The sequence below is a fragment of the Scleropages formosus genome, chromosome 11 (assembly GCF_900964775.1).
Source record: "Scleropages formosus chromosome 11, fSclFor1.1, whole genome shotgun sequence".
In the NCBI taxonomy this organism is placed as follows: Eukaryota; Metazoa; Chordata; class Actinopteri; order Osteoglossiformes; family Osteoglossidae; genus Scleropages; species Scleropages formosus.
In genome coordinates this window covers 27,907,839-27,935,303 of record NC_041816.1, presented here as the reverse complement: position 1 = coordinate 27,935,303, position 27,465 = coordinate 27,907,839, and the positions used below count along the sequence as shown (strand labels likewise).

General features: G+C 41.0%; 1 protein-coding gene across 1 annotated transcript in view; it reads left to right on the top strand.

Annotated features, from left to right (window-relative positions):
* Window positions 1-226: 226 nt before the first annotated feature.
* The window catches only part of LOC108930610 (butyrophilin subfamily 1 member A1-like), a gene marked incomplete at its 5' end in the record, with an annotated part of 64,519 nt that continues 37,280 nt past the window's right edge, over window positions 227-27,465 (top strand). Inside the window, 4 exons of the mRNA XM_029256086.1 lie at window positions 227-581; window positions 701-982; window positions 1,303-1,428; window positions 1,893-1,913. Coding sequence (XP_029111919.1) covers window positions 227-581; window positions 701-982; window positions 1,303-1,428; window positions 1,893-1,913 — 784 coding nt within the window. The remainder of the gene's footprint in view (window positions 582-700; window positions 983-1,302; window positions 1,429-1,892; window positions 1,914-27,465) is intronic.

The window sequence follows — 27,465 nt, the reverse complement described above, 5'->3', positions numbered from 1 at the left end:
GTGAATGTACAATACATTGATGAGATGTATATGTTCTCATAAGTGGTGGTTTCTATATGCCTGTTTCTTCCAGTGCTGAAGATCATTTGGTCTGAGTGTCTCTGTTTGATCCTCCTGCTTCTCCAACAAACCACTGTCTCCACATTGGGTACATATTTTCCTGGGATAAGAATCTCAATTATACTGTGCTCCATACTGAATAAATTCTCAGTGTGTGTTGTTCTTCGCAGAGAAGTTTGAGGTTCTTGGTCCAGCTGATCCTGTAGTTGCTGTAGCTGGTGAAGATGTAGTTCTGCCCTGTTACCTCAAACCCAACATCAGTGCTGTTGACCTGCGTATCGAGTGGCTCAGAGTTCATAGCGAAGACCCACTTGTACATCTTTACCGGGATCATGAGGACAGAAATGAGAATCAAGTTCTGTCCTACAAGGGAAGGACATCACTTTTCCCTGAAGAACTGAAGAACGGAAACATTTCATTGAAAGTGAAAAATGTGCGAGGATCTGACAATGGAGAGTATAAATGTTTTATCCAGGCTGGGGATTTGTATGATGATTCTTCCATTAATGTTCAAATTAAAGGTGAGAGATCAGAATTTTGTATTTATTGATTTGTTTAACTGTTTCACAATATTTCAATCAATTTTTGATTCATTTTAATAGCTTTTTTTGTTTTAGCCACACTGTTTCTGTATCTGTAGCTGTAGGAACCCATCCAATGATCTCCAATGAGGGATATAAAGAAGGAGGGATCAGTCTGGTGTGTGAATCTAAAGGCTGGTACCCTCAGCCTCAAGTGGTCTGGATGGACAGTGAAGGACACAGTCTCCCTGCTGGACACACAGAGACACACAGAGACAGTATGGACCTCTTCATTGTAAGACGACGTGTTATTGTTAACAAGACAGAGACAAACAGGTTCACCTGTCGAGTTCTACAGCAACAGTTAAATGAAACAAAAGAGACAATAACTAACATCCCTGGTGAGTTACACATATTTAGTATAAACAGCTCAATGGAGACACTCATCATAACACATGTTTAAATCACTGTGAATAATTAACAGGTTCCAGTATCAAAACATTTTTTTATCGTCCTGATTTGCGTCTTGATCCATTTGTATGAAAGTCCCCCCCTAGTTTTTTTAAAGACAAGACCTGAGGTACTTATTTACTTGTTTCTTCAAGTTAAATAAAACATTAGGACTGCAGGTTCTGCACTGATAAAATTGCCTGTTTTAGTTTTTAATTACCAGAAGGTGCAAATCCATAATAATTCAGTGAAATTATTTGTTGTATTCCAGGTGAGATGTTCCATCGTGCCCATCCCTGGAAGGTGACCTTTGCTGTGGTCTTCAGTCTGTCTGCTGTTTGTATTATTGGATGCACAGTTTTGCTTTACTGTTTTGTAAAACTCCGTAGAATGACAGGTATGTGAAAGTAATTTTTTAGTCATAGCTCACAGCAATCATTATAATGTATATCATTCACTGTGGGGGACACTACTCACTCTGCCACTTATAAGAGTCACTTGTTTAGGATCATTTATTATTTGTAATTTTGGGCATTCAGGATCATATCCAAAGAATATTTAAACACTATTCTTCCCATGACTTCTAAGCTCAAACTGAACAAATACTAAGTGTTCACAGTTTCGTTGCATAATAACTGATTGTTGAATCACAGTTTTTAAGGAACTTACAATATTCACTTATAATTTAAATAATTTATCACTTGCCACCAAAGCTGAAGAATGAAATAATATGATAAAATGTTAAAACTCACATATTTATATGCAGCGTGTGACTTAGTGTTTCATTACACTGACCTCATGACATAATTTCATTCATCTAATCTCACTGGCTAATTACAGCATTTACTATTACATCTACAGGTCAGCTCAAAGAACAGCATGGTAAGTTTTATTTATTTTATCTATCGTAAGATCAAAAACAGATCTTTATCAACATAGGGCAAGCTAAGCTATAAAGTTGGCTTCATATAGACAAAGTTTAATATCTGTATTGTTGATGTTTGTCAAATCTACTGGTGTGGGCGTGTACGTGGGGCAGTGATCCAGCAAACGGTTTGCAATTTGTTGCTGATCTCCGCATGGGCATCCAGGGCTGTCTGCTAGTCTCATTCTGTACATGTGTGCCCCAAATCGGCCGTGCCCAGCGTGTAATCGGTTTAAGCGCTCCCAGCAGTGTCGGTGTAGCTGGCTTCTAGGCGGGTTGGAGAATTGCACTGGGATAAATCTGCGTAACAAATAATAATAATAGCAGTTAGGTGACTATAAGGCAATGAGCTTTTATCATTTAGGGAGTGTTTTGCTAATTATGTGCATTGTGCATTTCTCCTGATATCAAGAGGAGGTATACCGCTTACGTTGTATAATAGCTAGGTAATTTGTTGGTGTGGCGCGGATGCAGCCAGATACATTTCTCATTGTGGTGTTAAAAGCGCAGTCTACTTTGTTAATGTGGGCACTTTTAGCCCATACTGGTGCACAGTACTTTGCTGCAGAGTATATGAGTGCTATTGAGGTTATTTGTAGCACTTTGAAGTCTGCTCCCCATGAGAGGCCAGCTAGTCTTCTCAATAAGTTGTTCCTTGCATTTACTTCCATTGACATTTAGTCTAAATGGTGTTTGTGTTCCTCCAAGGTATTTTGGAAGATTGTTTGAAGGAATGGCATTCCCTTTGCATGGAACTTTCAGTTTGTAGTCTGCTCAGACATTAGTGAGGTGGAAGCAGCTACATTATAGTCTTACTGACATTGAGCTTAAGTCTCCAGTTTTGAAAGTAGTCACTTAGTTTGTTTAAATCAGAACTTAATGTCATTTCTATTTCTTTGAAGTTTTTTGCTGCAATTAATAAAGCAATATCGTCTGCGTAGATGAACTTCTTGGACACTGTGTTGGTATATCATTGAACAGCATACGTCGAACAGGAGGGGAGCAAGAACTGATCCTTGGGGAACACCGTTTTTCAGGAATCTTTTCTTGCTGCTGGCCTTTCCTACGGTAATGGTGAAGCTTCAGTTGGTTGCCAGAATTACTATAAACTTGTAATATAAACTTTTTGGCTTTTTCCATAATAATTTTGGTGAATTTATTCCATAATTAATTTTAATTATCTTTAGTTGGTTCTTCAAGACTGCTTATAATTTCTTCAGTGTCCTTGGCAAAGTTGTTTTAGTCGGCTTTCTGCAGATTCCAACGTTTGACTTGGTAGCTTGGTGTGGGCGTAATCAGTGCAGGGTGTTGTTTTTTGGATGGCCTATGTTGTGATCTTGGAAAATACTCAACACAGTTCTTGTTGGACTGGTGGCTTGTGGGTTGTCACAATTTGTAACGAAAGCCAGTTCTGGATTTGTGCCACTGTTCCATCTTCCTGGGTGAAAACTCTCTGGTTGCTCAATGTCATAAAGCAGTTTGAGGTCGGCATTTGATGTCCAGTTGACTAGTTCTTCTCTGTTGGCTGAGTTATTGTGGTAGCCCCAGTTGATGTGTTGACAATTAAAGTCGCCAGCATAAATAGATGTAAAAACCACTTTTGGTGGCTTGTACACATTCATAAATTTAACTCCACGGATATATGCAGAGGAGGGCGTTCAATGGCGCAGTGGGTTGGACCTCGGTCCTGCTCTCCGGTGGGTCTGGGGTTCAAGTCCCCCTTGGGGTGCCTTGTGGCGGACTGGCGTCCCGTCCTGGGTGTGTCCCCTTCCCCTTACGCCCTGTGTTGCCGGGTAGGCTCTGGTTCCCCGTGACCCCGTATAGGACAAGCGGTTCTGAAAATGTGTGTGTGTGTGATATGTGCAGCTATCCATTGAATATTGTTGTTTCTTGGCAAAGTCATCATGTTGGAAATTTGTACATCTGACCTTGCTAGTGTAGTAGTATACCATGATGTTCTTCATGTATAGCTTTAACTAGGTTGAAGCCAGGTATCTTCACCTGATCATCAGAGTTGGTGTGTGTTTCTTGATGAAAGATTGCAACTGCATTGTATTCAGTAGCACACACACACACACACACACACACAGTCTGAAACCACTTATTCTGAGCAAGGTCATGGGGAACCAGAACTTAACCCAGCAACACAGGGCGCAAGGCTGGAGGTGGAGGGGACCCACCCAGGATGGGACGCCAGCCCATCGCAAGGCACCCCAAGCAGTACTCAAACCCCAGACCCACCACAGAACAGGACTCAGCTAAACAAGCTGTGTCACCACACCCCCCTGGGCTGTTATAATACACCTGCTTATTGCCATAATGAACATTAAAACCATTAATATTTTGCGTCCGGTCAGGTTTTATTTTAGTGCTTCCCATGTCATGTCCTGTTATCATTAATAATTAATCAATAATTATATTATGTATTATTTCATTAAGAAAGACGGCCGAGCTCAATCATGGTCTCTATTACGTCAAAAGTTGGTGCAGTAGCGTTTCCTTAACTGACAGAGACTTTATTTGATTTATTTTTAATAGAATTTTCAAGACTAAATCTGAGGATCCAGTACTTGAGAAAATGACAGATACTTAATGATGTCATGTTTGGCAGGTATCAGTCCTTCAACATTAGCCGGTTAAGTCTTGAAAGGGTTTTCTCGACAAGGTTCTTTTTTGTGAAGTTGCTTGCATGGTAGTAGTGAGGCCAGTTTGATCAATTTGAAGAGTGCTTAGCCCTCAGGGATGTTGCCCGGGGGTCACCACAGGGAGGTAGCTCTTCTTGACCTCCAGCATGGTAAGTAATAGAATTGTATGAAAGTGATGTTTGAAAATGTTGCAAAATCTTTTCTTTAAGACAAATATCAAAATAAGAACAATTTCACTTGCCTCTTTTTAACTGATAAAACATTTAATTTGTGTGAATGACTACTTTGTATGAAAAAATGTGTCTGGGTTTTAATGACTGGCAGAACTGCAGTGCATAATGTGGTACCACAGTCAGATGACCTGTATTAATGACCATGTCGAAGTCAGTATAATTCAGCATCTGTTTCCTTCTTTGTCAGGATTTCACTTAAAAAAAGAAAAAAAAAAAAAGACATTTGATTTCATCTTTTCTCTCATGACATTTTATGTGTCATTTATAATCTATTTTCTAGCATAAGAATCTAAATATTTTACAGTGAAATTGATAAAACCAGTCACTGAGCAAGGAACTAGTGTTTTCACTGCTGGATCATAAACTGTTGTTAGTGGTCTGAAAGAACAACAACAATAACATCTAAAAACAAAAACTGGACAAAAACATCTTTAAGAACATGTTAATTTGAATTAGATCTTTTCATTTATTAAAATTTTGTTACAACATTCTTAAAACAATAATGAGTTAAATTTTGCTTGTTAAGTCAACACCTGTATGGTGAAAACATCTGTATGAAGTTTCAGAAGAAATTTTCTTCTGACATCAATTATTACAGACTGTGTTACAGCATTACAGTAAATCCAAAACAGTGTTTTATGGTGGAGGGTGCGGTGGCACAGTGGGTTGGACCACAGTCCTGCTGTCCGGTGGGTCTGGGGTTCAAGTCCCGCTTGGGGTGCCTTGCGACGGACTGGCGTCCCGTCCTGGGTGTGTTCCCTCCCCCTCTGGCCTTACGCCCCTGTGTTCCCGGGTAGGCTCCGGTTCCCCGTGACCCCGTATGGGACAAGCGGTTCTGAAAATGTGTGTGTGTGTGTGTTTTATGGTCAATATGTGTTTCTGTTCAAACTCATCTTTATAGATCAGCTCAAAGTATGATTAATGTAGTGTCTCCAATAATGTAACTCATCTTGGACAAAAACGAGCTAAATATGAAATAATTTACACCACTGTAGTGTTTCTAGTGTTTCGAAATATGAACCTACTGTATAGGAAAACACAGAAATATAAATTTGCTATGCAAGTAATTGAAAATATTGGGCTTAGAGAAAAACCACACACACACACACACACACACACACATTTTCAGAACCGCTTGTCCCATACAGGGTCGCGGGGAACCGGAGCCTACCCGGTAACACAGAGAAAAACCATTCGGTTTGTATTCATGGTACAACAGGTGATCAGCAGGGTTCATAAACATAAATACCACTGGAAATTATATTGTTGGCATGAACAAAACCCACTTGAAAAATGGAGCCTATTAAAATCTTTTCCTCCCAATATTTCAGACATGGTGTAAAGTGTAAGAATAAGATTTTATGATACAGTGTAAAAGCTCACACACATCCTGTATATACTGTGTACACCGTGTGTTGTAGTTTTTTCTGAGACTGATCTCAACATATAATTTCATTAATCTCTGTTTACACTGGCTAATTATAATATTTACTTTTATATCTACAGGTCAGCTCAAACACCAGCATGGTAAGTCCAATCACTGCGCAAGTAACTGTAGTGTTGTGACTGCTGGATCATGAACTATTGCTACTCATCTGAAAGAACAACAATAACAATAACTAAATTATCTAAATTATCTAAAAGCATAAACTGAACAAGAATATAGTAACAACATAGACTTTTTTTTGCATTTTAAATGGTCTTTCTTAAAACAACAATTAGACATTAACTTATTAAGATTTTGTTAACATCTGTATGGTAAGAAAATCTGTATAAACAGTTTCTACGGGAATTTTTTTCACGCTGACAATGACAGGCTGTGTTGCAGCATTACAGTCAGTCCAAAACCTTGTTTTATGGTCAATATGTGTTTCTGTTCAAACTCTTCTTTATAGATCAGCTCAAAGTGTGATTAATGTAGTGTCTAACACTCTAGTTCATCTTGGACAAAGACATCAGCTAAATATGAAATAATTTACACCACTGTAGTGTTTCAGAATATAAACCCTCTGTACAGAATGACACAGAAATATAAATATGCTTAATAGTAACAGAAAATGTTGGGATTAAAGAAAAACCATTCGGTTTGTATTCATGATACAAGTGATCAGCAGGGTTCATAAACATAAATACCACTGGGAATTATATTGTTGACATGAACAAAACCCACTTGAAAAATGAAACCTATAAAATCTTTTCCCCCCTATATTTCAGACATGGTGTAAAGTGTAAGAATAAGATTTTATGATACAGTGTAAAAGCTCACACACATCCTGTATATACTGTATACACTGTGTGTTGTAGTTTTTTCTGAGACTGATCTCAACATATAATTTCATTAATCTCTGTTTACACTGGCTAATTATAATATTTACTTTTATATCTACAGGTCAGCTCAAAGACCAGCATGGTAAGTCCAATCACTGCGCAAGTAACTGTAATGTTGTGACTGCTAGATCATGAACTACTGCTACTGGTCTGAAAGAACAACAATAACAACAATGACTAAATTATCTAAATTGTCTAAAAACAAAACTGGACAAAAACATCTTCAAGAACATCTTATCTTAACATAGACTTTTTCTTGCATGAATTGGTGAACTGGTCAATATAAACAGACCTTAGTTCTTTGTGTGTGTGTGTGTGTGTGTGTGTGTGTGTGTGTGTGTGTGTGTGTGTGTGTGTGTGTGTGTGTGTGTGTACCTATCCTATAGTAGACTGGTGGTCTATGTTGTGTGTACCCCCAACTTTGCAGCCAGTTCTACTGCCACAAGCCAGACCAGGACAGGCAGTTAATGAAAGTTAGTCAGTGAACAGATAGATGGATGATCACACAGTTCTTGATCAGTGAAATACAGGTGGTTCTAGACTTATGAAAAGATTTCTGTAGCACGAACACGCAGGACTCGTTCAGTCGGTGAAGATTTGGCTTTTTACTTAGATGTGCAGCATGTCAGTGAAAGGGAACTGTGAACAGGGGAGGAGTGTTCTCTTGTGTTTGTGCCGTCTTGTGCTCTTGGTGCGGGGTGTCGACACTTCGGGATCTGAGCTTGCGTTTCCTCAAGTTCTCAGGTCCGGCATCTGTCTGAAACTCCCGAGTCAGTCTCCTCTACTGTTTGGGAAGATGGGGTAAAATAGGGCTGATTATTACCGACAGGTGGGGTAAAATCATTCTTCATCATCACCCTCACTCCTATCTTGGGCATGCCACAGTTTCGCTCTGATGACGCTGTTGTCAGCTGTAAATCCCCTTCTGTATTGTATAAACCATAAGGATATACAGGTATAAACAGTTAATGCCATATTATATAACAGGGCATTGTTATATGTTTTCACTAATATGTGAAACATATTATATGTTATATAATATAATTACAACATGTTATATGTTTTAACACATATTTCATGTTAAAATATAGTAATGTTACAATAATTGCAGCTAAACACCTGAACACTGACTGAGATCCAAACCATAATAACTATTTGTGTGTGAGATTTGAGAATAACATAAAAAAGGAGGGATGGCTGTTCTTAGTCCGAGTTGTCATAAGTCACATATGTTGTAACTCAACAAATACCTGTAATGTGATGGAATCGTACACAGCAGGGGGTGTAGCGCTCAACAACACAGACTTGTAAGGTCATAAGGTTAAAAGTACAAGTTTCATCGGACAAAGTCCAGTAAAATACCTCTCTTTATACGTTTATTAAATTATAAATAGTTATGGCATCAGCTAAAATATGAAAATATTAGATGAAGGTGGACCACAGATAATGGGCAGGGACATTATACATTTATCTATAAATGATTAAATTAAAAAAAATAACAGAAGAGCTCCTGTCTTTGAAGAAAGAAACAGACAATTCCAGAGCGACTGCAGTATCTGCTGTGCCACTAATTTCATGTGTCTCATTTTTATTTCTCTCTCTACAGAACTTGTAAAGGCACAAAGATACGCAGGTGAGTTTCTTCTGCTTCTTCTCCCCATTGCAGTTGTTCTCTGTAAGAGACACAAATGTGACTCCACAACCTTTGCATCTTGGACCAGTTTATTTATACAGCGTTTGAAAGAGAAACAGGTGTGTTGAGAGCAGGTTGGTGTGACCAGAGCAGATTATATATATAATTATTATAAATATTATTTTTTACTTCATTTTTGACTGATTTAATTAATGTGTTGATTAATATTAATTATATTGTCAAAAGAACTTTTGAAACAAATGCTCTCACACTATTTTCTCAAAGGTAAACATATTAATTACTACAATTTCTTACAGAGCATCCAAAACACCTGTTATCAGAATTAATATTAATTAATATTTATACCCTAAAATTCACTCATTCTCACTAATGGCTTGTTCTGATCACTGTCTCACAAAGACACACACACACACACACACACACATACACCGCGCTCTCTGCTGCCATCATAATATAACATTTTCAAGGTGTTCATTTTTGTCATATTTTGAAGTATCATTGACTACCTCTCTGTCCTCCACAGTTGATGTGACTCTGGACCCTGATACAGCACATCCTAAACTCATCCTGTCTGAGGACAGGAAACAAGTGAGATATGGAGACACATGGCAGAATCTTCCTTACAAGAAAGAGAGGTTTAACTGTGCTATTTGTGTCCTGGGAAAAGAGGGGTTTTCTTCAGGGAGACATTACTGGGAGGTGCAGGTTAGGCACAAAACTGACTGGGATTTAGGAGTGGTCAGAGAGTCTATAGACAGGAAGGGAGATATTAAACTGAGTCCCAGTAATGGTTACTGGACTATCTGTCTGAGGAATGGAAATGAGTATACGGCTCCCGCTGACTCCCCTGTGCCCCTTCCCCTGAGTGTGAAGCCCCAGAAGTTGGGGGTGTATGTGGACTATGAGCAGGGTCAGGTCTCCTTTTACAATGTGGAGACCAGATTTAATATCTGCAATTTCACTGGATATAAATTCACTGAGAAACTCTATCCATACTTCTGTCCATTTCTGAACAATAACGGTACAAACTCCGCCCCACTGATCATATCTCCTGTCATTTACACAGACTGAAGAAACTGATTTTAGCTTTTAACGTTCAGGTCATGATGCCATATTCTAATTTGATTTCCCATCTCACCCTCATTCAGGGTTTGCAATTTCTCCATCTAAACATGTATTTTCTACATTGTGATACTTTTAAATAAATATCGTTGAACAGTAATTATGTGTTTTAAAGTTACTTAATATGGAAGCAAACAGAATCATGTCATGGAAAATTCAATAATTTTCAGACTGGTTTCAGCATGAAAATTAGGCTCTTCAATATGTTTATTTTTATATTTATTCATTTATCAGACACTTTTCTCCAAAGCGACTTCCAGTGAACACTGTAGTGTCATCAGCCCATGCACCTTATTCACCAAGGTGACTTACAATGCTAGATTTACAATGTATTTACAATGAATTACTCCTCCATACACCAGTGAAACACATTCTCTCTATCACTCACACACTATGGGTGACTTAGAGTCCCCAATCCACCTGAACAACATGTGTTTGGACTGTGGGAGGAAACCAGAGCACCAGAAGGAAACCCACACAAGACATGCACAGAATTTACATCTTTAAAATATTTGTATGAGTGTAATGTGGCTCCGTAGTTTATACTTATGCTGATTTAAAAAGAAAAACCAATGTAACTGAATCAAAAAACACCAAACCCTAAAGTTCCTTTCCAGCAGTTATATAAAGTAGTACTACACATAAAATTCCACTATTATAAATCATCTAAAAAAATTGACCCATAATAACTACCTGCAAACATACTTGTAAAAGGCAGTAAAATCAGTGTTTCCCACAAAGTTAAAGTACCTGAGACGTGTCTCTCCAGTTCTCCACATTTAAAACACGTCAGGCTAAACACTCATCCAAAATACCCAAAACAGAAGATGACTTGAGACTTTTACTGGAAGTAGCATGAACCTGCCAGTCAAAAACCTGTATTTCAATATACATATAAAAATATATGAGTGACACATATAGCTTGTCTAAAGTGGTCTAATAAGAGACTTTGGTTAATTTATCAAAATTCTCCCTCCTTTCCAGTTCCCAGGTGTGACTCTTCAACAGGTCCACATAAACTGAACCAGGGAGGAGATCCCACTCAGAACAGATCAGTGCTCAATACACCTGAATAATCTGGTCTGGGTGGTGAGGGATTGATCTTCCACTTTAGGATGTGTAGGGGTGTGACAGGGCTCCCAGTTACAGTCTTGGCTGCAGCCATCAGTTTGTACATAAATATCTCTAAGAAGACAATACATGATAAAGTCTTTTTCAGCTGAAACACATAAAGCAAATATGAAACAGAAAATTACCACCGATAAAAAATTACTGTTACGTGCACAAGGTAGCCACAAATACGCACAGGCACACACACACACACACACACACACAAAAGCTAAAATAGGATTTCAACCTCTCCTCAGACTCTAAGTAAATCCAAATCAAGACTAGATTTTGATATACACAACCTGGACACCCAAGTCTAACCCTATATAGAGGACCATCGCCCTCTAGTTCCAAAATATTTCCTTGTTCACACTGACCATTAGGCACATTTGGACAGTAACTGTCTTGAGGACACCAGGCTTGGAAATCAGTCCTCCCGAGCAGACGATGAACCAAACATCAGACGTCCTACTCTTGTTGACATCCAAATCCACATCTGGACACAAAGGCAGTGTGAGGAAGGGGCCTGTAGGGGAGCAGCCAGTAAAGACATTTCCTTCTTCTCCATTTCAGTTCATTTCAAAACACCTTTCCTGCATTTCTGCTCTTCCTTCTGCAGTTGTTCACACAAAGATTTCCAAAGGTCATACGGGATTTTAACCTTCCTGTCACATTCAGTGTGATTTCACAGCACTCTCTCAACTGACTTAACACAGAGCAAGAGACTTGAGTGTAATTTCATTCTGTTTCACAAAGGTGGATTCATCACAAACATTTTTATTAAAACCCGTAGGCTTCTGCGGTTGGTGTCAACTGACTGGGAGTTTTGTACTTTTGGATTAAACCGTGTCATGTGGGAAATTGGTTCCAACGTTTCGCTTCTCCTGTTGGAAGCATCATCAGGGAGCTACGACGTCTTGTGAAGGTTAGATGTGGAATGGAGTGTTTGACGAGGGTCAGAGGTCATAGCGAGTGGTCCTGATAGGTGGTGCCCCTGCTGTGTTTTCCACTTGCGCTGTGACTTTCATATTATAGGTCGGCTCGCTGAACTGAGTTTTAATGAGAGGCAGTCGGGTTGTTACAGAATTGGCGCGGGGACTCGAGATGAGAGGTGTCCAGGTTATAGATAAATTGAAGCCCTCCTCCTGATTGAAATTGTCGATCGCCTCTCTTACTATGCGGCTCCTGTACGGGGACAGGTGTGAGAACTGTGGTCTCATCAAAGCGAATCTCGTGACTGGTCTGCAGGGAGTGTTCAGCCACTGCTGAGTCGATGTTGTTGTTCTTCGTTGCTCTTATGTGTTCTTGGAGACGTGTGGAGATAAGTCGACTTGTCTGCCCGTATGTTTTTCCACAGCTGCAGGGTATTCGGTACACTCCGCTGGTCTTCAATGGCAGGCTATCTTTAACTGTGCCGAGAAGTCTTCTTGTACTGGAATTGGTAGTGAAAGTGATTTTGATGCTGTGCTTTATGAGCAGTTTGCTTCTTTTGTCGGTCATGCCTGTTATGTATAGGAGGTAGGCAATTCTGGCTGGTTCGATTGTAGCACGTTTCGTGTTATGTGGAGTTTTCCGGTTTTTGTGCCGACGAATGATGTTCATGAGAGGGTTGTGCTCATAACCATTCTCTGGCGCAGCGGGCTTGGTTTGTGCTTACTCTCTGGTGGGTCTGGGGTTCGAGCCCTGCTTGGGGTGCCCTCCGACGGACTGGCGTCCTGTCCCGTCCTGGGCGTGTCCCCTCCCCCGCTGGTCGTTGTTCCTGTGCTGACAAGTGGTTTCAGACAATGTCTTTGTGTGTAGAATGAAGATTCTTACTATTTGGGGGGGATTCTAATATACAGTATATTTGGAGGGTAAATAGGATGTTAGCATCAAACATTTGAAGAATTTTATGCTCAGATTTGGTCTTTCTGATGGTTTTAAAGTATGCAACCCCAGTCATCCGGGCATTACCTGGTCTAATAGTAGAGGAGCACAAAGTCGCCTGGATTATATTTTAGCTTCCGACTCTGTTGTTTTCAAACGGGTTCATCTCTCTCCTCATTGGCCGACGGACCATTTGATGGTAGAGGCTACGGTTTCCATAGAGGCCACGTTGCACGGTCCTGGGTATTGGAAACTGGAGGTAGATGTTTTAAAGGAGAAAGAGTACAGGGACCTTTTTATGAGCATTTTAAGGTATGGCAGGAGCTCAAATTTTTCTGTAGCTCTGCCTTGGATTGGTGAGAAGCCACCAAAACGAAGGTGCAAACCATTACTAGGCAGTACTATGTTCATAGGAGGGCTCGATCTCTCAGAGCTATGTGGAAAGTGGAGAAAAAGTTGGGAAAGATCTATGCCCACCATAATAATGGAAAAGATTTTAACAGTGACAGAGAAGAGGAATTAAAGGCGGAATTAAGGTGACTATACGACCAACAAGCTAGTGCTCTCCTTGCAAGAGCCCGAATAAGAGAATTGGAGGAAGATGAAAAATGTTCCTCCTTTTTCTTTAATAAAACGAGGGGCTTTCAACATGATATGGGTTTTACTTCTTTGCGAACTAGGCAAGGAGAGCTAGTTAAGGATACGGCCCGGATGATTGAGGTTGCTACAGAATTTTATGAAAGTCTTTTTAAGGGAAGGGAAACTGACCCTGTCACAGGGGATTCCTTTTTACAGCATTTGCTGGCAACCCTCCCGGCTGATTCCCGGGCTGTTAAGTTGGCCCAGTATGCAGATGATACAGTCCTGTTTGCATGTTCCGATCGCTCACTCGCCCAGGCGCTGCATCTGACTCAGATGTTCGGTAGGGCCTCGGGTTCGGCGCTCAACCTCGGGAAGACAGAGGTGAAGTACTTTGAATTCTGGGGAGCGCGAAAAGACACCTTTGGTGGTCTCTCCCTTTGTAGCGGTCCCCTCAGAGTGCTGGGTGTGAGTTTTCTTTCAAAAGGAGCAGCCCGGGTCAACTGGGAGGAGCATCTTGCGATAGCGAGGCGGAAGATGGGGCTGTGGAAGGCAAGGTCCCTGTCCTTCCTGGGTAAAGCACTGATCTTGAAAGTTGACGTCCTCCCGACCTTTCTTTATTTGGCTCATGTCTACCCCATGCCTCGCAATTTAAGGAAAGGGTTTGTGAAAGACGTGTTTGGCTTGGTATGGGGTGGGAAGTATGAGTTTGTGAGGAGAGAGGTGATGTACCTAGGGAAGGACAGGGGCGGAAGGGGGTTCCCTGATTTCCCCAAAAATTTGATTGCCTCTTTTTCGCGCAGCACTGTTTCCGTCTGGCAGCTCCCCTGGAACATCCACACCAACATTTTGTTCGCCTCTGGCTGTTTTTTCCATTGTGAAATTTGGTGAATTCGTGGTCCAATGCTGGACCAAAGGCAGAGTCTCTGCCAGATCACTATAAACAGATGGCGAAATGGAGTAAGATCGTTCCGACTGACACTGACGCAAATACCCTCCTGAAGCACAAAGTGTCATATAATGCTTTGTTGGAGAGGAGGGGAACGCGAGTGATGTTAGGCCTTGGGGAAGACATTTGGGCCCGAATTCAGCCAAACGGGCTTGACAATAGGCTGCAGGATTTAAACTGGCAGTGCCTCCATGAAAGATTACCCGTAATGGAGAAACTTTACAGGTACGAGTTGACCGGACGTCCCGACTGCTCGCGACCCCAGTGTTTGGGTGCGGAAACGATTAAACACGTTTTTTGGGATTGTGGTTATGCCGGGCCAGTCTGGTCATTGGTTGAGCCCTTGTGCGGAGAGTTAGACGGCGATATGGCATTGACATTTGATAATATCATGAAGGGACTGTCCCGCAGGGTAAACAAAGCAACCTCCGGTAGGATTTGGTTGATTGTGAGTTTGACAAAGAAAGAATTGTGGAATGCACCCATTAACCTTGTCCGAAAGGGGTGTCTTTTTGAAAATCCGAGCTGAACTGAAGTTCAGAATAAAGCGCGATCTGATTGCCTGGGGCTACCACAAGGCAAAGGAGAGATGGAAAGGCCTCGTGGATAAATGTGTCTGAAGCTCTGAGGATGGACATCTGCTTTATGGAACTGAATTCTTTTAAAACATGTTGTACTTTCTTGTATCTTACCCCTTTGTATATTTAATTTTTTTAATATTTGTTTGTGTGCCTTTTATCTGTACAGTATTTTATTCACAGATTTTAGTAGTTTTGTGTCGTTGGGTTTATGCACTTTTAACTAACTTATTCTTTTAACTTGTGTGGGTTTTATTTGTATTGCGTTTTGTTTACAGATTTTAATGGCCTTGTTTTATCAGGTTATTTTGTGCACTTTGAGCCTTTTGTATTGATGACTAATGATGTGTATGTCTGTTTTGTATTTGTCTGTTTTTAAGGGTATGATCAACTTTTACACTGTAATTTAGAAGTATTTTATGTGTTTTGAAGGATACATATATATGACATGATGACTTCGGTTGAGCTGCTATTGGAGGACAGTCCTTTTGTGGGTATGTTGGTGTGGGGAAGACATGGGTCAGTTATATTTTTTGAACCCAGGAAGGGGGATTGTTATGGGAAAGGCTCTGTCATTGTCTTGGCAATGTATTTTATGTAATGGCTGTTTAGTAATTTCGTTGACCAACTGTAGGAAATGGTTTTGGGTTCGTTTGTGGATTTTTTGATGTTTGTTTTTGGTTGTGTATTTCATTGATAACTTTAATAAAAAAAAAGTAAAAAAATTCACTTTCACTTATATTTGGCAATATTTCAATATGACTTAACAGCTCGGTCTCTGCTCATAAACAATTTAAAAGCGAAAGTAAAACATGTCAAAATAACGGACCGCCAAGTAACACGAACAGCAACAGGTTTGTTTCTCTGTGTAAATAAAATGCTGTTTAATTTCAATAATTACACTCATAAATAAAGTTTATATTCATTTAATATTGACATTAATAACTGTACACCGCTTAACCGATTTTATACTTCGAATTTATTTTTTCATCTGGGAACTGAAATATGTACCACAGAGAGGTGGAGTAAAACACGGTAAGGAGCGCAGCTGTGGGTGCAAATCGGGGACGTGAAGACAAACTATAGTGTCCATAAAACACACACACACACACACACACACACACACACACACACACACACACACTTTCAGAACCGCTTGTCCCATACGGGGTCACGGGGGAACCGGAGCCTACCCGGTAACACAGGGCGTAAGGCCAGAGGGGGAGGAGACACACCCAGGACGGGACGCCAGTCCATCGCAAGGCACCCCAAGCGGGACTCGAACCCCAGACCCACCAGACAGCAGGACCGTGGTCCAACCCACTGCGCCACCACACCCCCCTGTCCATAAAACAGTGTTTAGTAAAACTTTATACAGTATATATTATAATATAATACATAAGGCAACAAGAGGAGCGGTGGCCCTGTGGTGCAGTGGGCATGGACAGGGGCTGCTCTGTGGTGGGTGTGGACTCAAGTCCCGCTTGGGGAGCCCCGCAGCAGGGTAGCGCTCCGTCCGGCATGTGCTTTCCTGCACCCTCCACTGCCGGGTTCCGCTCCTGCTCGGGACAAACGGTTGGTGTGTGTCTGTGTCTGTGTGAGAGTGAGTGATTAATGGACATAAACACTTATGTAAGAATTACAGTTTATGTACCACGTTAAACTGGTATAAATCAAATTTAACTTCATCGAGTTATATATAAAAATAATGCTTATTTACTAATGATAATGGTTATTTGAGTGAGTGTGAATTTGAGGTGACAGCATGAAATCTAAAAGTCACTTGCGAACAGTTTTCAATGAAAACAATCTGCCATAAAACACAAGAGTACATGTAAAAATAAACATTTAATGGAAAATACTGTAATACTTTGTGCTATTATTTATTTAATTCTGAAGAGTTTGCTGTTATGGGGGTGCAGGGGCACAGCAGGTTTAGCTAGGTCCTGCTCTTCAGTGGGTCTGGGTTCAAGTCCTGCTTGGAGTGCCTTGCAATGTACTGGCAGCCCATCCAGGGTGTGGCCGCTCCCTCTCCTGCCCTATGTCCTGTATTGCTGGGTTAAGCTCCTGTTTTCCCTGAACCTTCTTGGGACAAGCAGTTTCTGCCAGTGTGTGTAGTTTGTTGTCACGTTGTGTTTTGTTCTGTGCTTTACCCTGGGCCATGGTTCAGAGAATGTGTGTGACATAAGAGGTGTGAGAGCATGTGAGTGAGTTGAGCGCGTAGTCTCTGAGAGTTCTTAAAAGTGTTGCTGTCGTGGGTTTCAGACAAGGCAGCAGTCCGGCTTATGGTTCAGAACTTTAATAAACCCAGGAAGAACCCCTAGTGTGGTTCTGAACTTGGAGTGCATGGTAGTGCAGTGGGTTTGACTGGATCCTGTTCTCTGGCAGGTCTGGGGTTCAAGTCCCAATTGGGGTGCCTTGGGGTGGACTGGTGTTCCGTCCTGGGTGTGTCTCTTCCCCTTCCAGCCCTGTGCTGCTGGGTTAGGCTCTGGCTTGCTGTGACCCCCATATGGGCCAAGCGGTGTCAGTCAATGTGCGTGTGTGCTTGTGAACTCCTTCTGGTCATTAGAATACATTGTAACTTGTGGTCAAAACTGGACATTACTCAAACAAAGGACACAAGAGAGGACAGAATATCTTACTTTATTTCATCCCAGCTGGAGGGAGAGTCCCCTGTCCCCTGTGTCAGAGTGTAGGGAGTCTCTCCAAACATCAGATACACACATATTATATACAGTAGATCCTAAAGCACATGTTACACACATAACATTTCTCATTGGCATTCTTTCTGTGTGATCAACATGTGCTCAGCTTGTGTTTACTTCGAATTTACTAACTTACCTATTTAATTTCCTGTAGGCTAAAGTAAGTTATGCACATCATATAACAAACACCCTACAGCCCTTCAGCTTGTCTCTTAACCTGCCAACATTGTTTATTTTCTTGTTTTCCATTTCCAGCCAGTGTCAGCTATCCCTTACAGTTGGGGGTGCAGTGTTGGTTCATCCAGCTTTTGACAAAAGGGGATTTCTGCAGCAGTTACAGAACACATCAGTTGTACATTAAATGCAAACCATCATTTCTGCTCCATTTTCTTATTTTCTCTCACAAACTTCTCATAAATAAGAAAGTGCACAAGAAAACATACCATACAGTTCTGTGCTTTATAGTAACACACTGCTGCTTTTTCACTCTTGTACACTTTCTGTCACTGTGATCCTGAGCTGATTCATGTAGTTCAGAATTGCTGTAAGACCTATTTGTCTAACAGAAATAAGATGAGTTATGAGTTTATTCATATTGCAGGTCCTCCTGTCCTCCTCTTCATAGTGAGTTCATGATCTCCAGTGAATGATCATTGCCTGGTGTTTCATTGTCACTCTGAGACACATCCAGTTATGCAGGTGACCTGGAATGACAGGATCAGGTAAGAACACCTGTGAGAACCGCAGAGCACCAGGCTGGTAAAGCACTGTGGAGTTCAGAGTAAAATATCTTTACCACAGTAAAGAGTATTTGCTGTAAAGTGACCAGGTCAGATTACTTGATATGAGATCTCAATCCTTCAGGCAACCAAGCAGTCAAGGCAGAATCATCTATATATTAATCCATCATCTGATCCAGAGTGATTGTTAAATAATTTTTTAATATTTCTTTATAAACAGGTCTGTATTCTCAATATAAGTGTATGGTTGTATTTTCCCCTCTTTCAGATATGAATACCAATTGGTCTGAGTGTCTGTACTGGGTTGTCCTGCTTATCCTCCACACCACTGTCTCCACTCTGGGTACATTTTCTCTCTCCTTCAGTCAAATATTTGAGTTTTGTATTGAGTCTGCTGCAGAAAAGCCTTTGTGTCTATGTAAAATGAAATATATATGAAAAATATATGTCTCCATTGTTCTTTCCAGAGAGGTTTGAGGTTCTTGGTCCAGCTCAGCCTGTAGTTGCTGTAGCTGGTGAAGATGTTGTTCTGCCCTGTTACATCAAACCCAACATCAGTGCTGTGGACCTGAGCATTGAGTGGTTCAGAGTTCATAGCGAAGACCCACTTGTACATCTTTACCGGGATCATGAGGACAGAAATGAGAAGCAGATCCCATCTTACAGTGAAAGGACATCACTTTTCCCTGAGGAACTGAGGAACGGAAACACTTCATTAAAAGTGAAAAATGTGCGAGGATCTGACAATGGACAGTATAAATGTTTGGTCCAGTCTGCAGAATGGTATGATGATTCCTACATTAATGTTCATATTAAAGGTAAGAATTTTGTATTTTGTATTTATTGATTAAACTGTTTCGTTTTAGAGGTGTCATAAAGACTTCTCCATTAATGCATTTATAAAGATAAAAGCTGTTTGACAAAATTTCATGTTATTTCAGTCAATTTTCAGAACATTTTAATTAAGTTTTTTGCTTTAGTCACACTATTTCTATATTTCTAGCTATTGGAACCCAACCAATGATTTCCATCGAGGGATATAAAGAAGGAGGGATCAGTCTGGTATGTGAATCTAAAGGCTGGTACCCTCAGCCTCAAGTGGTCTGGATGGACAGTGAAGGACAGAAACTCCCTGCTGGACACACAGAGACATACACGGACAGTATGGGTCTCTTCATTGTGAGACGACGTGTTATTGTACAGGAGACAAAGACCAACAGGTTCACCTGTCGAGTTCTACAGCAGGGGTTCAGTGAAGTGAGAGAAACAGTCACAGACGTCCCTGGTGAGTTAAAATATTTTTATTTAATTGTAATGACAGAGAGGGGGCGTGGTGGTGCAGTGGGTTGGACCTCGTTCTACTCTCTGGTGGGTCTGGGGTTTGAGTCCTGCTTGGGGTGCCTTGCGGCAGACTGGCGTCCCGTCTTGGGTGTGTCCCCTCCTCCTCTGGCCTTATGCCCTGTGTTGCCGAGTAGGCTCCGGTTCCCCGCAACCCCATATGGGACAAGCTTTTCAGAAAGTTTGTGTGTAAGTGTAATGACAGATGTGGGGGGGTGCGGTGGCACAGTGGGTTGGACTGGGTCCTGCTCTCCAGTGGGTCTGGGGTTCGAGTCCTGCTTGGGGTGCCTTGCAATGGACTGGCGTCCTGTCCTGGGTGTGTACCCTCCCCCTCATGCCCTGTGTTGCTGGGTTAGGCTCTGGTTAACTGTGACCCTGTATGGGACAAGTGGTTCAGAAAATGTGTGTGTGTGTGTAATGACAGATGAGTTCTACAATTGTGTTCTAACATCAAAGTCTGTGGTGCTGTTTTGAGCTTAAACCCTTGAAGAGCAGTCAATGTTGTGCTAGATATACCTGTTGTCTTCCATTAATCAGAATCTAGGTTTTGATCTTGGCTACAGGTACAGTATCACTGAGAAAGGTAGAAACCCTTAATTACTCTCTATTTTTTTTGAACAGTTGGAATGATAAAGGTAGAACCTTCTGTTGCTTTTGAGCCGTGGAAACATGGTACCTGTGTAGGAAACAAAAGAAATGCATGGTTGACCAAGGCAGAATGCTATTTTCTGGTAACTGAATATAACTTGTACTACTACATTATATTTTATGCTATGATGTCACATTACCTCGTTGTATAATGGCTAAAAAACTGTAGATGGATTAAAATTGTACATTGTTTTGGAGAAAATCATCAGTTAAATAAATAAATAAATATTAAAACAACTCACAGTGGGGGATGCTGTGGCGCAGCGGGTTTGGCCGGGTCCTGCTCTCTGGTGGGTCTGAGATTTCAGTCCTGCTTGGGGTGCCTTGTGGTGGACTGGCGACCCATCCTGGGTGTGTCCTCTCCCCCTCCAGCCTCATGCCCTGTGTTGCTGGGTTGGGCTCCTGTTTGCCGCGACTCTGCTTGGGACAAGTGGTTTTGGACAGTGTGTGAGTGTATAACTCCAGAGTAAAGCTGTGTGTCTTTATGCCAACAGGAGTAACTGCTGAATTCCACAATGTTCCAGTATGTTCTTCCAGCTGATTCACTTTGTCTACCAACACTATATTTATTCAATATCTCTGACAAATGAAATAATGTGTATTGTGAGAAGGACAGTTCCAGGTGGACTCACAGTGTAACAATGTACCGCAGTGCAGTGCACTAGATCCACAGCTTGCAACCACAAGCGGGACCAGAAATCTCCTCAGAAATACGATTAATGACAAATGTTTTGTGTTCCAGGTGAGATATTCCACCGTGCTCATCCCTGGAAGGTGGCCTTTGCTGTGTTCTTCTCTCTGGGAGTTCCTGCTATCATCATATTGGCTGTTTTAATTCCTCACTATATGAAACAGCAAAGAGAAAAAGGTATTTAACATATTTCTTTTTAAAGAGGTGATATTCAGAGGAATATCAGAACTCTGTGATGCTGTTTTTAATCCATATTTCATTCACACTAACACTGATGTTCCTACATTTATAGGGCTCCTCACCAAACAACTGTGTAACACTTACCTTTATGTTTGATTTTGTATTTGAATATGATTCTCTTTGCTTATACAAGAGTAAAATTAAAACAGTAAAACTGAACCGTGCCTGAAATAAGTTCATATGAAATTACTAGGATAAAGGCACAATGTCACAAAAACTGGAACTGAAAAAGGAAAACAGCAAAATTAAATTAGTTCAGAGTTAGTAAAATATTCATTTTTTTTACTGATATTAACCCGTTTTTGTAGGAATGAATATTTCCCTTGTAAACTGCATTTTTGCAGTTGGAGGACAAAAGTAAAAAGAATATATAGGACAAACACATATTGAAAAAACAGTATAAATTCAGAATACAATAACTGAAAAACAACAGGGTGCACAAATATAAAAAAAACTCTGTAAATAACAGGTGGAATCACCAAAATCCACACACACACACACACACTTTCAGAACCACTTGTCCCATACAGGGTCACGGGGGAACCGGAGCCTACCCGGCAACACAGGGCGTAAGGCCGGAGGGGGAGGGGACACACCCATGACAGGGCACCAGTCCATCACAAGGCACCCCAAGCGGGACTCGAACCCCAGACCCACCGGAGAGCAGGATCATGGTCCAACCCACTGTGCCACAGCACCCCCTAAAAGGAAAACATTTATCAAAAATTATAAAAAAGTAACTCGAAAAACAATGAAAAATTAAGAAGAGTTTATTATATGCTGATGAAAGCTTTGTGTCTGATTGGCATCATGGGGGAAAAGTATTCTTTCAGCACCAGAAATAAGTACCTAATAGCGCAAGTAGTCGGTCTGTATACTGAACATGACCAACATTTTTCTAGGGCCGTTATACCAAAAATCAGTCAACCGGGAGTCTGTATGCCAGGGAATACCGGTATTTCTCAAAACATAATTCATCTCAGAGTGTTGTTTAAATATTTCAGTATGAAGAAAGTCATTTAAATTAAATAATTTCAATGGAATTTTGTAGTTTTTCTATCTGTATTTTCCATGTCCAGCTGTAGAAAACATGTGCAGGAGAGCTGATAAGTAGAGTGGAGCTGAATTGATCCCACAGAACTGAGTTTGGTTCTTCTTATACTGTATGCAACACTGTATGAGACTCTGTCCTGTAAGAATGGACACGAAAGACACTGAGACAAGTCCAGACTGACTGCAGTATCTGCTGTGCCACTAATTCCATGTGTCTCATTTTTATTTCTCTCTCTACAGAACTTCTGAAGGCACAAAGATACGCAGGTGAGTTTCTTCTGCTTCTTCTCCCCATTGCAGCTCTTCTCTGTAGGAGACACAATAATGACTGATTGGCTGCATTGAATCTGGACTCTCATTTGTCACATGATTGACTGACAGACACAGGATATGAGCACATTTATTGACCTTCCTTTCCACAAAATATCTCATCAGTGATGAGAACAAGTGACTGTTTCTCACAAGAGTTCAGTTCAATCCACACGAAGCTTAAAACAGAAACAAATAATCCAATTAAGTGCAAGAAAAACATGGCTTATTTGTTGCTTAGTTCAGTCATGAACACCTTAGAGAATGAAGAGAAACTGTAAAATAAGGTACAGTTTGAACCCAAATACCACCCAAGTGATGAAACAAAGGTGTAAACAACAAGAGAAAAACAAGGTAAATGTGTTCAGGTACAGTCATAAACAAGGTAATGTTGTTGCCCAAACAGAGAAGGGGTCCGGAGTCCAAGGCCTTGAAATATAGAAATATGGATTCTAGAAGGTTCATTTAGCCAATACACACTTCACCAAAGACATTTTCCACAGAAAAGTTTCAGTTTTTTCCACAAACTGATCTTCCCCTCTTACTGTGAGAAAAAGAAAAAAATATATTTTAAGGACAGGGGCATGGTGGTGCAGTGGCGCAGTGGGTTGGACCAGGTCCTGCTCTCCAGTAGGTCTGGGGTTTGAGTCCTGCTTGGGGTGCCTTGCGATGGACTGGCGTCCCGTCCTGGGTGTGTCCCCTCCCCCTCCAGCCTTATGCCCTGTGTTGCCGGGAAGGCTCCAGTTCACCGCGACCCCGTATGGGACGAGCGGTTCTGAAAATGTGTGTGTGTGTGTGTGTGTGTGTGAAGGAGAAACAGGTGTGTTGAGAGCAGTTTGTTGTGACTGGAGCAGATTATATAATGCTATCATTTTTTACTTAATTTTTGTCTTAGTTTTGACTGAATTTCATGAATATTATTGTGTTCATTAATATTAAGTCAAAACAACTTTTAAAACAAATCCTCTTATACTATTTTCTCAAAGGTAACACATTATTACAATTGCCACGCCAACACGGAACACCTGGGGCGCGGCACAGAGTGATGCATAAAAGGCAGCGTCAGAGCAGGAGTTTACGTGGAACCTTCACGTTGTTCAGCCTTGTAGCTTGCGACCACCTTACCGATACGCCACTCCTCCCTGATCCCTAAGTCTTTTCCCTGTCCTGCAATCCTAGTCCTTAGTCCTCGTACCTCCTTATGATCATCGACCTCTGGCCTGTGTACCGACCCTAACTTTTGGATTGTCCCTGTAATGACGTTTGCGCCTCGAAGACCTCTTGCCTGTCCTGTGACAAAGTCCCTTAGATTTCCCTAAATAAAGCACGAATTCCACTCCGCACTTGGGTCCGCCACTTCTTTCCGGAACCAACCATGACAACAATTTCTTACAAAACATTCAAAACACCTGTTACCAGAATTAATATTAATACCTAAAAAATCTATTTATATAAATACCTAAAATATAAATTAATACCTAAAAATTCACTCATTCTCACTAACCGCTTCTTCTGATCGCTGTCTCTCTCTCTCTCACACACACACACACACACACACACACACACACACACACACACACATCGCTATGCTGCTGTAATAATATAATGTTTTCATCTGTTTTCTAGGCTGCTCAGTCCTTCCAGGGTCGTGGTGGCAGCAAAGAAAGCAATAAAACGTTTACATATAATATAATGTTTAAAAAGTGTTATTTTTTATCACATTTTGAAATATAGTAATTAACCACCTCTCTGTCCTCCACAGTTGATGTGACTCTGGACCCTGATACAGCACATCCTGAACTCATCCTGTCTGAGGACAGGAAACAAGTGAGACATGAAGACGCAAAGCAGGATCTTCCTGACAAACCAGAGAGGTTTAAAAACCGGATAAGTGTCCTGGGAATAGAAGGGTTTTCTTCAGGGAGACGTTACTGGGAGGTGCAGGTTGGAGACAAAACTGACTGGACTTTAGGAGTGGCCAGAGAGTCCATCAACAGGAAGGAATATTTTGCACTCAATCCTAATAATGGTCTCCGGGCCCTCAGACTGGGGAGTGGGAAGTACGAGGCTCTCACTGACCCCCCTGTGTTGCTCCACCTGAGTGTGAAGCCCAGGAAGGTGGGAGTGTATGTGGACTATGAGGAGGGTCAGGTCTCCTTTTACAGTGTGGAGGACAAGCATCATATCTACACTTTCACTGGATATAAATTCACTGAGAAACTCTATCCATTCTTCTGGCCAGGCTTCCGGAACTCAGACCCACTGATCATATCTCCTGTGAGTCACACAGACTGAAGAAACTGATTTTAGCTTTCAATGTCAAGGTCATGGTGCTATATTCTGATTTAATTTCCCATCTTACCCTCATTGAGGGTTTGTAATTTCTCCATCTAAACATGCCTTTTGTACATTGTGATACTTTTAAATAATTATTGTTTAACAGCAATTATGTGTTTTAAAGTTCCAACATGTGGAAATAAACAGAATCACGTCATGCAAAATTCAGTAATTTCCAAACTAATATGAACATTAAAAGTAACAAGCGTGTTCAATATATTTGCCTGTATTCATTTATCAGACACTTTTCTCCAAGCGACGTACATCTCATACAAAATACAATGTGTTCATTACATTAAGAGACACTTAGATGCAGATGTGTGATTCTAAAGTACAGTTACTTTGTTACTTTCCAACATATGAAACAATGTTCATCACACGAGTAGCTGCATTAAACTGTGTCTGAATGTTGACGATTCCTGATCACCCCTAATAATTTACAGCATCCCACAATTGTGTACTACAACAAGTAGGTATTTATATTCCATTGGATATATGTTGAGTAAAACTAATGCAAATTGCTTTAATGAATGTCGCTTCATAGAAAAATGTTCCAGTTGGTTTTATTATGGGAGACAATAAAAAGGGCAACAAAATGCAGTCTCTGTTCCGGGAAACAGTTCCACTCCAGGCCACACGGTGGCGCCAAACAGCACAGACTGTTAGTGGAGATGAAAGTTTGGATTTTTTTTTTTTTTTTTTAAAAATCCGCCGAAGAGGAAACAGGAAGCTGACACCGCGTTGTGTGTGTGTTTATCAGCCTTTCATTTAACAAGTGATTCCTTGCTGGTTGGAATTGAAGAATTAACTCTTTGGGATAGACTTCCAACCACCAACCTTCAGATCTCTGTTCCATCATACTCAGTTTGCCCTTGAGTACTCAGTTTTTTTGGCTGATACGTATCTAGTATTGGTCTGTGTAAAGCTTTACGTAAAACATTCCTGCTGTGTACAAAAGAGTTGATAAAGTTTGTTTGTTCCATATTTGTGTGAGAATCAATGTCCTCCTCCATATTGGAAAAATGAGTCACTCTGTTAAAGAACCTGACAGGACTTTGGATGCACTGAAACTCTAAGTCTTCTATCTTGGGCAGTTCTCAACAGATTTCCAAGAAATATAGATTTTTTTTTAAGCTAAATATGTTTTATGAGTTCATCAAACCAGCCATGTAATATCAATTCAAGAAAAACCAGAACAGCACCAGGAAATTTACTAATGTATATATACATTTATTTATTTAGCAGACACTTTTCTCCAAAGAAGTGTCTAACGAACACTATGTAGTGTTATCAGTGCACACACCTTTTTCACCAAGGTGACTTACACTGCTAGATACACTACTTTCAATGGGTCACTTATCTATACATCACAATGGAACACACTCTCTGTGTGACACACACACTACTGGTGAACCTGAACAGTATGTCCTTGGAATATGGGAGGAAACCAGAGCACCTGGAGAAAACCCACACAGACATGGGAAAAACATGCAAACTCCACGCAGACTGAGCAAGCATCAAACCCACATTCTCTCACACCACCCAGACCCTGTGAGACAGCAGCGCTATTTGCTGTGCTACCCAGTACCATATACAGTACTGGTATCAAGGCACTGGGCTATTGTATAGACTACAGTCAGTACTGAAATAAAAATTTTGCAATGCCAACATCCCTCTCTGTGTTTCATTAAACATGATTAAGTTTAAGCTATACATTCCATGAGGGGAGTGCGGTGGCGCAGTGGGTTCAGCCGGCTCCTGCTCTCGGGGGGGTATGGGATTCAAGTCCTGGTTGGGGTGCCTTGTGACAGACTGGGGTCCCGTCCTGGGTATGTCCCCTCCAGCCTTGTGCCCTGTGTTGCTGAGTTAGGATCCTGTCAGTCTGAGGAACCCTTTACTCTCAGATGAAGCCAACGTTCAGACCAACCCCTTCCAGTCCCTCACTTGACGTAACCCATCATTATATCATTCTTAGTATTTACAATTATTTACAGTCCATACCTCATTCCGGCTGCAAGGGGCATCCTTCAGTAGTGTGGGACTCTACTGTATGTATAATCTCTCAACTCTCTCTCACACACACATACAAAATCTGTTAGTATATACAGTATTGGTGTGCAGTACCTTATTTCTGTAATGAGCTAGTATGAATTAAATTAAAGATTCTCACACAAATATGGAACAAACAAATCGCTTCCTTCATCAGCTCTTTTATACACAGCTGGAATGTTTTACGTAAAGCTTTACACAGACCAATACCAGATAGGTATCAGCCAAAAAAACTGAGTACTCAAGGGCAAACTGTTTTCGACAGTTTGTTGAAGACAGAAGACTAAAACCAAGCAACACAAGAGTGTTCTGCATCTCTAGGATCTACATTCATG